The sequence below is a fragment of the Taurulus bubalis genome (assembly GCF_910589615.1).
Source record: "Taurulus bubalis genome assembly, chromosome: 7".
NCBI classification, from domain to species: Eukaryota; Metazoa; Chordata; class Actinopteri; order Perciformes; family Cottidae; genus Taurulus; species Taurulus bubalis.
Genome location: NC_136595.1, coordinates 26,889,073 through 26,900,312, shown reverse-complemented (window position 1 = coordinate 26,900,312; position 11,240 = coordinate 26,889,073). Strand labels below are relative to the sequence as shown.

Sequence of the window (11,240 nt, the reverse complement as noted above, 5' to 3'; positions counted from 1 at the left end):
ACACACACACACACACACACACACACACACACACACACACACACCTGGCACGTAGACGTAGATGCTGCTCTCCTCCGGCTCCTCGGTGGCGTTCCGGCTGTAGGAGCAGACGTAGTATCCGGTGTGCGCCGCCGTGGCGTTGTCCACGGCGACGGTGGTGACGGACAGGCCGCTGTTGTCCTGGCGCGCCTGCTCCTGCACCGCCAGCGGGGCGCTCCACGCCAGCCGGCCGGCGCCCCGGCAGGTCAGCGTGAACGGCGTGTGCAGCGGCACCACCAGCTCCTCCACCGGGGGCAGCAGCACGGGGCCGGAGGAGGGGGGGAACACCATGGGGGTGGGGGCTGGAGGAGAGAGGAGTGATCAGTATCACACACTATTATAGATTAGTATCTGCTACACAACGGACCTGAGGGAAACACCTCCAGGGAACAGCTTCACACAAAGAACATACATGACGAAAACTAGAAGCAGACAGAAGGACATCACGTGATATTTAAACAGAACTGTTTGAAATTATGCTTTGCTTGAAATACTGTTTTCATTCATGTGAATATTTGAGCATCTGTCTACCTGTCTGTCAATGTACCTGTCTGTCTGTCTGTCTGTCTGTCTGTCTGTCTCTCTTAACCTGTCTCTCTCTCTCTCTTTCTCTACCTGTCTCTCTCTCTCTCTACCTGTCTCTCTCTCTCTCTTTCTCTCTCTCTACCTGTCTCTCTCTCTCTCTCTCTCTCTCTACCTGTCTGTCTCTCTCTCTCTACCTGTCTCTCTCTCTCTCTAGCTGTCTCTCTCTCTCTCTACCTGTCTCTCTCTCTCTCTTTCTCTACCTGTCTGTCTGTCTCTCTCTACCTGTCTCTCTCTCTCTCTCTACCTGTCTCTCTCTCTCTCTCTCTCTCTACCTGTCTCTCTCTCTCTCTACCTGTCTCTCTCTCTCTACCTGTCTCTCTCTCTCTCTACCTGTCTCTCTCTCTCTCTCTCTACCTGTCTCTCTCTCTCTCTCTCTCTCTACCTGTCTCTCTCTCTCTCTCTACCTGTCTCTCTCTCTCTCTCTACCTGTCTCTCTCTCTCTCTCTCTCTCTCTCTACCTGTCTCTCTCTCTCTCTCTACCTGTCTCTCTCTCTCTCTACCTGTCTCTCTGTCTCTCTCTCTACCTGTCTCTCTCTCTCTACCTGTCTCTCTCTCTCTCTACCTGTCTCTCTGTCTCTCTCTCTCTACCTGTCTCTCTCTCTCTCTACCTGTCTCTCTCTGTCTCTCTCTCTCTACCTGTCTCTCTCTCTCTCTCTCTCTCTCTCTCTCTCTCTCTCTCTGTACCTGTCTCTCTCTCTCTCTCTACCTGTCCCCCTGCCCGTCTCTCCCTCACCTTTCACCCTCAGGCTGAAGGAGAACTGGGCCTCTCTCTCTCTACCTGTCTCTCTCTCTCTCTCTACCTGTCTCTCTCTCTCTCTCTCTACCTGTCTCCCTGCCCGTCTCTCCCTCACCTTTCACCCTCAGGCTGAAGGAGAACTGGGCCTCTCTCTCTACCTGTCTCTCTCTCTCTCTACCTGTCTCTCTCTCTCTCTCTCTCTACCTGTCTCTCTCTCTCTCTCTCTACCTGTCTCTCTCTCTCTCTCTCTACCTGTCTCCCTGCCCGTCTCTCCCCTCACCTTTCACCCTCAGGCTGAAGGAGAACTGGGCCCTCTCTCTCTACCTGTCTCTCTCTCTCTCTACCTGTCTCTCTCTCTCTCTCTCTCTACCTGTCTCTCTCTCTCTCTCTCTACCTGTCTCTCTCTCTCTCTCTCTACCTGTCTCCCTGCCCGTCTCTCCCTCACCTTTCACCCTCAGGCTGAAGGAGAACTGGGCCTCTCTCTCTACCTGTCTCTCTCTCTCTCTACCTGTCTCTCTCTCTCTCTCTCTCTACCTCTCTCTCTCTCTCTCTCTCTCCCTGTCTCTCTCTCTCTCTCTACCTGTCTCCCTGCCCGTCTCTCCCTCACCTTTCACCCTCAGGCTGAAGGAGAACTGGGCCTCTCTCTCTACCTGTCTCTCTCTCTCTCTCCCTGTCTCTCTCTCTCTCTCTCTCTACCTGTCTCTCTCTCTCTCTCTCTACCTGTCTCTCTCTCTCTCTCTCTACCTGTCCCCCTGCCCGTCTCTCCCTCACCTTTCACCCTCAGGCTGAAGGAGAACTGGGCCTCTCTCTCTACCTGTCTCTCTCTCTCTCTACCTGTCTCTCTCTCTCTCTCTACCTGTCTCTCTCTCTCTCTCTCTACCTGTCTCTCTCTCTCTCTCTCTACCTGTCTCCCTGCCCGTCTCTCCCTCACCTTTCACCCTCAGGCTGAAGGAGAACTGGGCCTCTCTCTCTACCTGTCTCTCTCTCTCTCTCTCTCTACCTGTCTCTCTCTCTCTCTCTCTACCTCTCTCTCTCTCTCTCTCTACCTGTCTCCCTGCCCGTCTCTCCCTCACCTTTCACCCTCAGGCTGAAGGAGAACTGGGCCTCTCTCTCTCTACCTGTCTCTCTCTCTCTATCTACCTGTCTGTCTCTCTCTCTCTACCTGTCTCTCTCTCTCTCTCTACCTGTCTCTCTCTCTCTCTCTACCTGTCTCCCTGCCCGTCTCTCCCTCACCTTTCACCCTCAGGCTGAAGGAGAACTGGGCCTCTCTCTCTCCGCTCAGAGCTCTGATGGTGTAATTCCCGTCGTCTTTCCCGATTGGCTGACGCAGCGTCAGAACGCTTTGATACCTGCGAGGAAAAACAACCAAATATTTACAATGAACACGTTTAATATCTCTCGCTGCTTCAGGCCGGCGGTTCGAGAGCCCTCTCCTCACCGGTTCCCCTCCAGGTGGCTGGTCTTGGTGAGGACGTAGTAGCTCTGGGACAAGTCCTCTCCGTCCTTCAGCCAGGACACCTTGGGGGCCGGGGACGCGTCCATGGTAACGGTGAACTGGGTCTCCTCCAGGAGGCTCACGAACTCTGTGGAGAGGATCCCACTGGGGTCCAGCGCCACGAAGGAGCTCTCCTCTGGAGGACAGAGAGGAGTTAGAGAGAGACACACACACACACACACACACACACACACACATCTGCTGGAGCCATCCCATAAAACACAGGAGCTGATGTTGAAAGCAGAGAGGAAGCTTTACAGTCGGACGGCGCACCGACTGTGCGCACACACACACACACTCACACATACTCACACACACACATACTCACACACACTCACACAGACACACACAGAGACAGACACACACACACACACACACACATTCAGCTGAACGCTACATTCGGATTAAGTGAGTGCCGTGGGTTTTTTCCCACTTTATAACTCGTTAAATAAAAGGTTTCCAGCGAGTGGGCGGGGCAAGTGGGCGGGGCAAGTGGGCGGGGCTTACCGAAGACCATAACCACCACGCTGCCGACCCTGACCTCGCCGCTGACCTCCTCGGCGACGGAGCACTCGTAGGCGCCGCTGTCCCGAGGAGCGGCCCGCGGGACGCTGAGCGTGTAGACGACCCGGCCCGGGAGAGTCTGCTTCCTCTGGACTGCGTCCGCCGCCTGAACGGGACAACAACAACAACAACAACAACAACAACAACAAGGCGTGTTAGACCCTCTGGAAAAGAAAACCTCTGAAATAAGACAGGAGAGTTTTTATTATATTTTATAATATAGGACAGTTTTTTCTTTTTTTTATAAGATAGAAAATAAGATTTTTGTTATAAGCTAGGAGAGTTTTTTTTATAATTTTATTTCTAGGATAAGAGATTTTTTTTTATAAGATAGGAGAGTTTTTATTTTTTTTATATAAGATATGAGAGAGGTTTTTTTATAAGCCAGGAAAGATTTTATTTTCTTAATACAAGATATGAGAGAGTTTTTAAATTTGTTTTATAAGATAGGAGAGTTTTTTGTTTTTTTTCTAAAATAGCAGAGATTATTATAATTTTTTTTTAAATAGGAGGGATTTTATTTTTTTGTTTATAAAATATGAGAGTTTTTTAAAAATAATTATAAAATATGATTTTTTTTTTTTTTATATCAGACATGCGAGTTTTTCCTTTTGTTCCGAGCTGAGGCTAATGGTTAAAACACTTGCTGCTCCAGGAGATAAATCAGCATCACAGAGCCGTTTAAAAAGCCTGTAATTGCAACTGAGTCCAAAAGGACTCCTGGTCTCTGGAAAAGGGCTTAAAGGAATCCCCATGCAGAGAACCGGGCGATGCATTAAGAACCTGGAGAAGAATATAAACAAAACAGCACATGCACATCGTTCAGCGGACGCTTCAAAAAAAAGCATTAAATGTTTCAAGTGCAGACAGCATCTGTCCGACAAGTCTGAAGGTCGAAGAGGTCAAAGGATTTACGACCCTTCTTCTTCTTTTTACGTCTTTTGAACTGCCTGCTCCCCTGAAGCCATCTGTCCAGAGCTTCCTGTCAGCGCGGGGTTAACCTGCAGCCGGGAGCGGCTGATGAAGACACAACATCGGGTCGTTGCTTTCCTAACACATACTTTGTAACCACGGAGGGACGTTTCCTCCCGGCTATATTCCACTGGCGGGTTCGGCTCCAAAACCACGATTCGCTAATTTAAGGCTCAGGGCTGCTTGTGGGGGAGGAAAGGACATGGAAACGGGACAAGGGGTTGAAGGAAAGAGGGAGAGAACGGCTGAGGAGGTGAAGCTGAGACTAAACACACACACAGGGTGTAGGGCCGCGTCTTGCCTGTGTTTTCGGGTGCAGCCACTGCTGGTGGAAGCTGTGTCCGGCGGGAGCGACGCAGGAGACGTTGAAGGGCCGGCCGGCTCTCACCAGCTCCCCGCTGGCCTCCACCTGCACCGCAAAGTCCTGCAGCTCAAAGTCCAGCTCCTCCTCCAGGGCTGCAGGGACCGGCAGAGAGCAGACAGCGTGGTTACCATGAGCTCACACACACACACACACACACACACACTGAGATAATGACGTCACAGCTCTCATGCAGTGAGATCAGCCTGCAGCCGTGGACGGATTAGGACACAATGGGCCCCCGGGTACGGACGTGTAAAAAGGCCCCGCCACCCCTCCTACGTGGAACGAGGGCCAGAGTCAAAGAGACTTGTGTTGGTCTTTTTGCGTCTCTTTTTGGTTGTCTAGCGTCTCTTTGTCGTCGTTTTACGTCTCTTCAGAGAAGTTTTGTGTCTTTTTTGGTCATTTTGCATCCCCTTTTTGGTTGTTGTGCGTCTCTATGTAGTCGGTGTGTGTCTCGTTGTCGTTTTTGTATCTCTTTCTGGATGGTTTGGCGTCTCTTGATAGATGTTTTGTGTTTCTTTTGGTCAATTTGCATCCCTTTATAGTTGTTTTGCGTCCCTTTTTGGTTGTTGAGTGTCTTTTTTGGTTGTTTTGCATATCTATGTAGTCGTTTTATGTCTCGTTGTGTCTTGTTGTGGTCGTTTTGTGTCGCGTTGTGGTCGTTTTGTGTCTCGTTGTGTCTCGTTGAGTTCATTTTGTGTCTTGTGGTCGTTTTGTGTCTCGTTGTGGTCGTTTCGTGTCTCGTTGTGTCGCGTTGTGGTCGTTTCGTGTCTCGTTGTGTCTCGTTGTGGTCGTTTCGTGTCTCGTTGTGTCGCGTTGTGGTCGTTTTGTGTCTCGTTGTGGTCGTTTTGTGTCTCGTTGTGTCTTGTTGTGGTCGTTTTGTGTCTCGTTGTGGTCGTTTCGTGTCTCGTTGTGTCTCGTTGTGGTCGTTTCGTGTCTCGTTGTGTCTCGTTGTGGTCGTTTCGTGTCTCGTTGTGTCTCGTTGTGGTCGTTTCGTGTCTCGTTGTGTCGCGTTGTGGTCGTTTTGTGTCTCGTTGTGTCTCGTTGTGGTCGTTTTGTGTCTCGTTGTGTCTTGTTGTGGTCGTTTTGTGTCTCTATGTAGTCGTTTCGTGTCTCGTTGTGGTCGTTTTGTGTCTCGTTGTGGTCGTTTTGTGTCTTGTTGTGGTCGTTTCGTGTCTCTATGTAGTCGTTTCGTGTCTCGTTGTGGTCGTTTCGTGTCTCGTTGTGGTCGTTTTGTGTCTCTATGTAGTCGTTTCGTGTCTCGTTGTGGTCGTTGCGTGTCTCGTGGTCGTTTTGTGTCTCTATGTAGTCGTTTCGTGTCTCTATGTAGTCGTTTCGTGTCTCGTTGTGGTCGTTGCGTGTCTCGTTGTGGTCGTTGCGTGTCTCCTTGTGATCGTTTTGTGTCTCTATGTAGTCGTTTTGTGTCTCTATGTAGTCGTTTCGTGTCTCGTTGTGGTCGTTGCGTGTCTCCTTGTGGTCATTTCGTGTCTCTATGTAGTCGTTTTGTGTCTCGTTGTGTCTCGTTGTGGTCGTTTTGTGTCTCTATGTAGTCGTTTCGTGTCTCCTTGTGGTCGTTTCGTGTCTCGTTGTGGTCGTCTTGTGTCTCTATGTAGTCGTTTCGTGTCTCCTTGTGGTCGTTTCGTGTCTCCTTGTGGTCGTTTTGTGTCTCTATGTAGTCGTTTCGTGTCTCATTGTGGTCGTTTCGTGTCTCATTGTGGTCGTTTTGTGTCTCATTGTGGTCGTTTTGTGTCTCATTGTGGTCGTTTCGTGTCTCATTGTGGTCGTTTCGTGTCTCTATGTAGTCGTTTCGTGTCTCATTGTGGTCGTTTTGTGTCTCATTGTGGTCGTTTCGTGTCTCATTGTGGTCGTTTTGTGTCTCATTGTGGTCGTTTCGTGTCTCCTTGTGGTCGTTTCGTGTCTCGTTGTGGTCGTTTCGTGTCTCGTTGTGGTCGTTTCGTGTCTCGTTGTGGTCGTTGCGTGTCTCGTTGTGGTCGTTTCGTGTCTCGTTGTGGTCGTTTCGTGTCTCGTTGTGGTCGTTTCGTGTCTCGTTGTGGTCGTTTCGTGTCTCGTTGTGGTCGTTTCGTGTCTCGTTGTGGTCGTTTCGTGTCTCGTTGTGGTCGTTTCGTGTCTCGTTGTGGTCGTTTCGTGTCTCGTTGTGGTCGTTTCGTGTCTCATTGTGGTCGTTTCGTGTCTCGTTGTGGTCGTTGCGTATCCCCCTTTGCTAGTTTCACGTCTCTGTGTCGAGTCTCTTTGTGACTTCCCAACGAGACATTAGTTAGCAGTGACTTCAAACAGAAGCTGTGGCCCGGGGGCCCCCTAACATGTTGGGCCCCTGCGCCTGAGCCCAGCAGGCCCCTGCAGTAATCTGTCCATGCCTGCAGCGCTCTCATTGTAAACAGACTCTGGGATTGAGTCCAGCTGTGCAGAACCTGTTTCCCGTTACTCATTACTTCAGGGCTTTCTGAAGTTCGAAGTAGTTCATTTCATTAAAACGGTTAGAATTGTAATAATATGACACTAAATGCACGACATGCCCCTTTTCCTGGACTCACCCTCGGTCTCCACGGTGTAGACGGCGCTGGCGATGGTCTGGCCGTCCACCGTGGTCTCACACTGGTACTTCCCGGGCAGGAGACTTGCGAAGAAGCCCATCTTGGTGTCGTAGTAGGCGAGCATCTCCTCTCCGCTGGGGAGGCTCCTCAGGGTGACGTGGTAGTCAGGGTCCGACACCCGGCAGGAGATGGGGACCCCCAGTGTGTCCATGGGGACGACCAGGTTATCGGGGGTCTCGGGGACGAATGGAGCCTGGGGATCTAGCGGAGGAAATCAAGTAACTTCATTATGTGATATATTTCATTCCTAATATAATATAACCTAATATAAGGTTAAAGGTTGAATTCAAAAGCAATAAAACACACCCTTGCATATATATATATATATACTATATATATAATATATATATATATATATATATATATATATATATATATATATATATTTAGTATGGGAGAAAAAAAGATTCAGTACGTCTCAATACATACAAATACCAGGATGTTCTACTACGACCGGTTGCATGTTCTGGCTATTCTGACCCACAATCCTTTGCGCAGCAGATAAATTAAGCAAGAGGGTCAAAGTTCAAGGTTATGACAATGTATTATGTCACAATTGAATGCATATTGCACACAACCACGCACACTGTGTGGTACTTTGTGTGTACTAAAAGAAAAAGTACAGCATTGTGAACGCTGCTAGTGTGTTTTCGGGGGGTTTGGTGTGAAATACACAAGCTGAAGAATTTTTAATGTTTATTTTTTACGTTATTAAAATACGTTTTAAGCTTACATGTGTCTTAAAAATTCTCATCTGTTAAAATGACTGAATAAAACGCATAAGTATCCCAAACGTGTGTTTTAAATTTAAAAACAGCTTTATTTACGGCAACGACCCAAAAGCTCGAGCGGAAACCAGCGCGACGCTGACTTCCGGTTTCTATCGGCGCCATCTTGGAAAAGAGGAAGAAGAAAAAACCCGCGCTCTGACCTGGGACGAAGACGTAGATCCCCGCCTCGTTGTCCTCTTCCGGCTCGCCCTCCAGGGACTGGTAGGTGCACATGTAGTAGGCGGTGTTCTCCACCGTGGCGTTGTAGATGAACAGCGTGGCCGTGTAGTAGCCCGGCAGCACGAAGGTGTTGGCCGGCAGCGGCTCGGCCCACACCACGTTCCTCTTGCCGGTGCAGCTGATGTTGAACACGGAGCTGGGCCGCAGCACGAACTCGTCTTTGTTGGACACGATGGTCGGCGGCGACAGACCGGAAGTGACTGAGAGGGAGTTTGTTTACGTTAGGGCCACTGCCAGAAAACAGCATTTTATATATATAAATAAATACAATTGAATATATATATATATTTATATATATATTTATATATATATATATATATATATATATATATATATATATATACAAATGTATTTTTATATATATGTATGTATGTATATATATATATATATATATATATATATATATATATACATATATATAAATACATTTGTGTTTGTGTTAGGGCCACTGCCAGAAAGCAGCATTATTTATATATATACATATATACACAATTGTGTATATATATATATATATGTATACATATATATATATATATATATATAAATACAATTGTATATATATATATATATTATTTATTTATAAATAAATAAATAATACAATTGTATTTGTATATATACAATATATATACAAATACATTTGTATATATATACATTTGTGTATGTATATATACACAATACAATTGTATATACATTATTTATTTATTTATTTATTTATTTATTTATATATATATATATATATATATATATATATATATATATATATATATATACATTTGTATTTCACTGGCACGACAGCATCTCTGTCTCTTCAGTAGTATTCTCATGGCCTTATACTGTATGTACACATCTATATATATACAAATAAATATATATGTATGTGTTCATAGATCAATATATATATATATATCTATCTATATATATATATATATATATATATATATATATATATTGATCTATGAACACATATATATATATTTATTTGTATATATATATATATTTATATGTATATATAGGTGTGTACATACAGTATAAGGCCATGAGAATACTACTGAAGAGACAGAGATGCTGTAAAGCCAGTGAAATGTTTGTGCCTGCAGGAGTTCATACTTTCCAAGCAGAAATCATATGTATAAACGTATCTGTTGAGTAAATGAGATCATCATGTTTTATCAAACATAAAGTATAGTACCACACGCTACCCGTCCCATGTGTGCAGACACTGGTGCAGCTGTCTATTCAGAAAGCATTGACAGGTCTATGTGTTGTAATTGTGCTTTTGTATGTATTTTATTCTATTTAATGTCTTTTGTATTATCTGGACCGTGAGTCTGTAATACAAGTTGGATTGATTGATTGTATATATACATGAATATGTGTATATTTGTTTGTGTATATATATATCTTTTTGTGTGTTATTGTTATCTTACCTGAGACCAGCACCAGCAGCAGCAATCCCCCAAAGAGGACACGCGTCTTTGCCTCATCCATGATGATGGATGTTACGGCCTTTAAAGACAGAAAGGCCACTTGTTTAGTCTGAGAAACATTATTTATCATCTCATCTGTTGGTCCAGATTAGACGTAACACCACTGTCTCTACATTCTAAACAATTATATAACATTTCTATTTCATGAATAAAGTAAAGTCTCATTGACTTCTTGGCGTCTCTTTGCTTTAATGAACCACAAAGAGGAAGGAGGGGATGAGTTCTCTCCCATCAGAGCAGTGAACCTCTAGTGTCACAGGAGGATGTGGGTTCTTCTTCTCCGGATGAAGGTAACAAGACGTTTATACTCCAGCGCATGAGACCAGAAGACGGGATGCGCTCTGTGAACATGAGGACGGCCACTAGGGGGCGACACAGTCCATATGTTGAGGGCATCGAACCTCTAACAGTCTAATCCTCTCCAGCTGGTCCAGTTCTTTTCTTTTCGCTGATTTGAGGAACATTTCTCCTACTTGCTGAGTCTAGTTTGACCCAAACATCTCCTAAATAAAACGTCTACAGGACTTAATTCAGACGTTTAACTCACAGAGGCTGCAGGTTCTGTTTGCTCACGGAGCCCCTCAGACATGCACCCCACCATGCACCCCTCAGACATGCACCCCACCATGCACCCCACCATGCACCCCTCTGCCTGTCTGATGCTGGATCAGGGTGTTCAATCAGGGGCCACAGTTTGAGAGGCGCTCACTAAAAGATGTTTTATGTTCTCTGTTCTTTCTCAAACAAATCAAATAAATATTTGTCCTGCTAATCTTTTTCTTTCTGTGGATTTCCACTTTCTCTTCCCCAAACAATAAAGCTGCTGCAAAGCTTCCTGCATATCCGCTGTGGCTCATCCGAAACGGCCCAGACCCATCCAACCTGATCTTTCTTTCACTCTATAATCCGCACAATTGACAAAAAAGAAGCTCAACATGAGATTTTTTCTTCTTCGTTCCTCTGGTGGAGGACCTCCAGCCCCGCGCGTAAATCTACCCAGCCTGCATCACATCTACAGCCTGCATCACATCTACAGCCTGCATGTCCGCTGTTGCTCCCTCCTGCTCCACAGGACGTGTCGGGCATAGCGGGCCGCAGACGGAGGAGCAGCAGCTGATAAGCTCGGCTCCTCTTCCCGCCCCCCGCTGCGCAGATGCTGGTTCGGTTCCCTTCGATCCCGCGTCAAAGAAAAAGTTTAATTTCCATCAGAATTCTCTGTGAGGCCACGCATGAGCAGTACGAATAAAAGTGAAGATTTGAAAAATGTTTTTTCCTCTCTCTAAATGTTGGAGCCAGTTTGAGCCCATCAGTATTCCTCTGGTGACCCAGCAGGGTATGTGGTCGATGAGGAATGCGTCGCTCTCCTCCTCCTCCTC

At 46.5% G+C, this 11,240-nt stretch overlaps 1 protein-coding gene across 1 annotated transcript in view; it reads right to left on the bottom strand.

The window, feature by feature from the left end:
- The window catches only part of LOC306738934 (platelet-derived growth factor receptor alpha-like), a gene marked incomplete at its 3' end in the record, with an annotated part of 12,334 nt that overhangs the window by 404 nt on the left and 690 nt on the right, over positions 1 to 11,240 (bottom strand). Inside the window, exons 2-9 of the mRNA XM_079220861.1 lie at positions 9,805 to 9,883; positions 8,299 to 8,577; positions 7,308 to 7,568; positions 4,693 to 4,847; positions 3,363 to 3,525; positions 2,799 to 2,991; positions 2,594 to 2,709; positions 45 to 341 (exon numbers count right to left, since the gene is read on the bottom strand). Of these exons, the coding sequence (XP_079076987.1) occupies positions 45 to 341; positions 2,594 to 2,709; positions 2,799 to 2,991; positions 3,363 to 3,525; positions 4,693 to 4,847; positions 7,308 to 7,568; positions 8,299 to 8,577; positions 9,805 to 9,865 (1,525 nt within the window). The 5' untranslated portion in view covers positions 9,866 to 9,883. The remainder of the gene's footprint in view (positions 1 to 44; positions 342 to 2,593; positions 2,710 to 2,798; positions 2,992 to 3,362; positions 3,526 to 4,692; positions 4,848 to 7,307; positions 7,569 to 8,298; positions 8,578 to 9,804; positions 9,884 to 11,240) is intronic.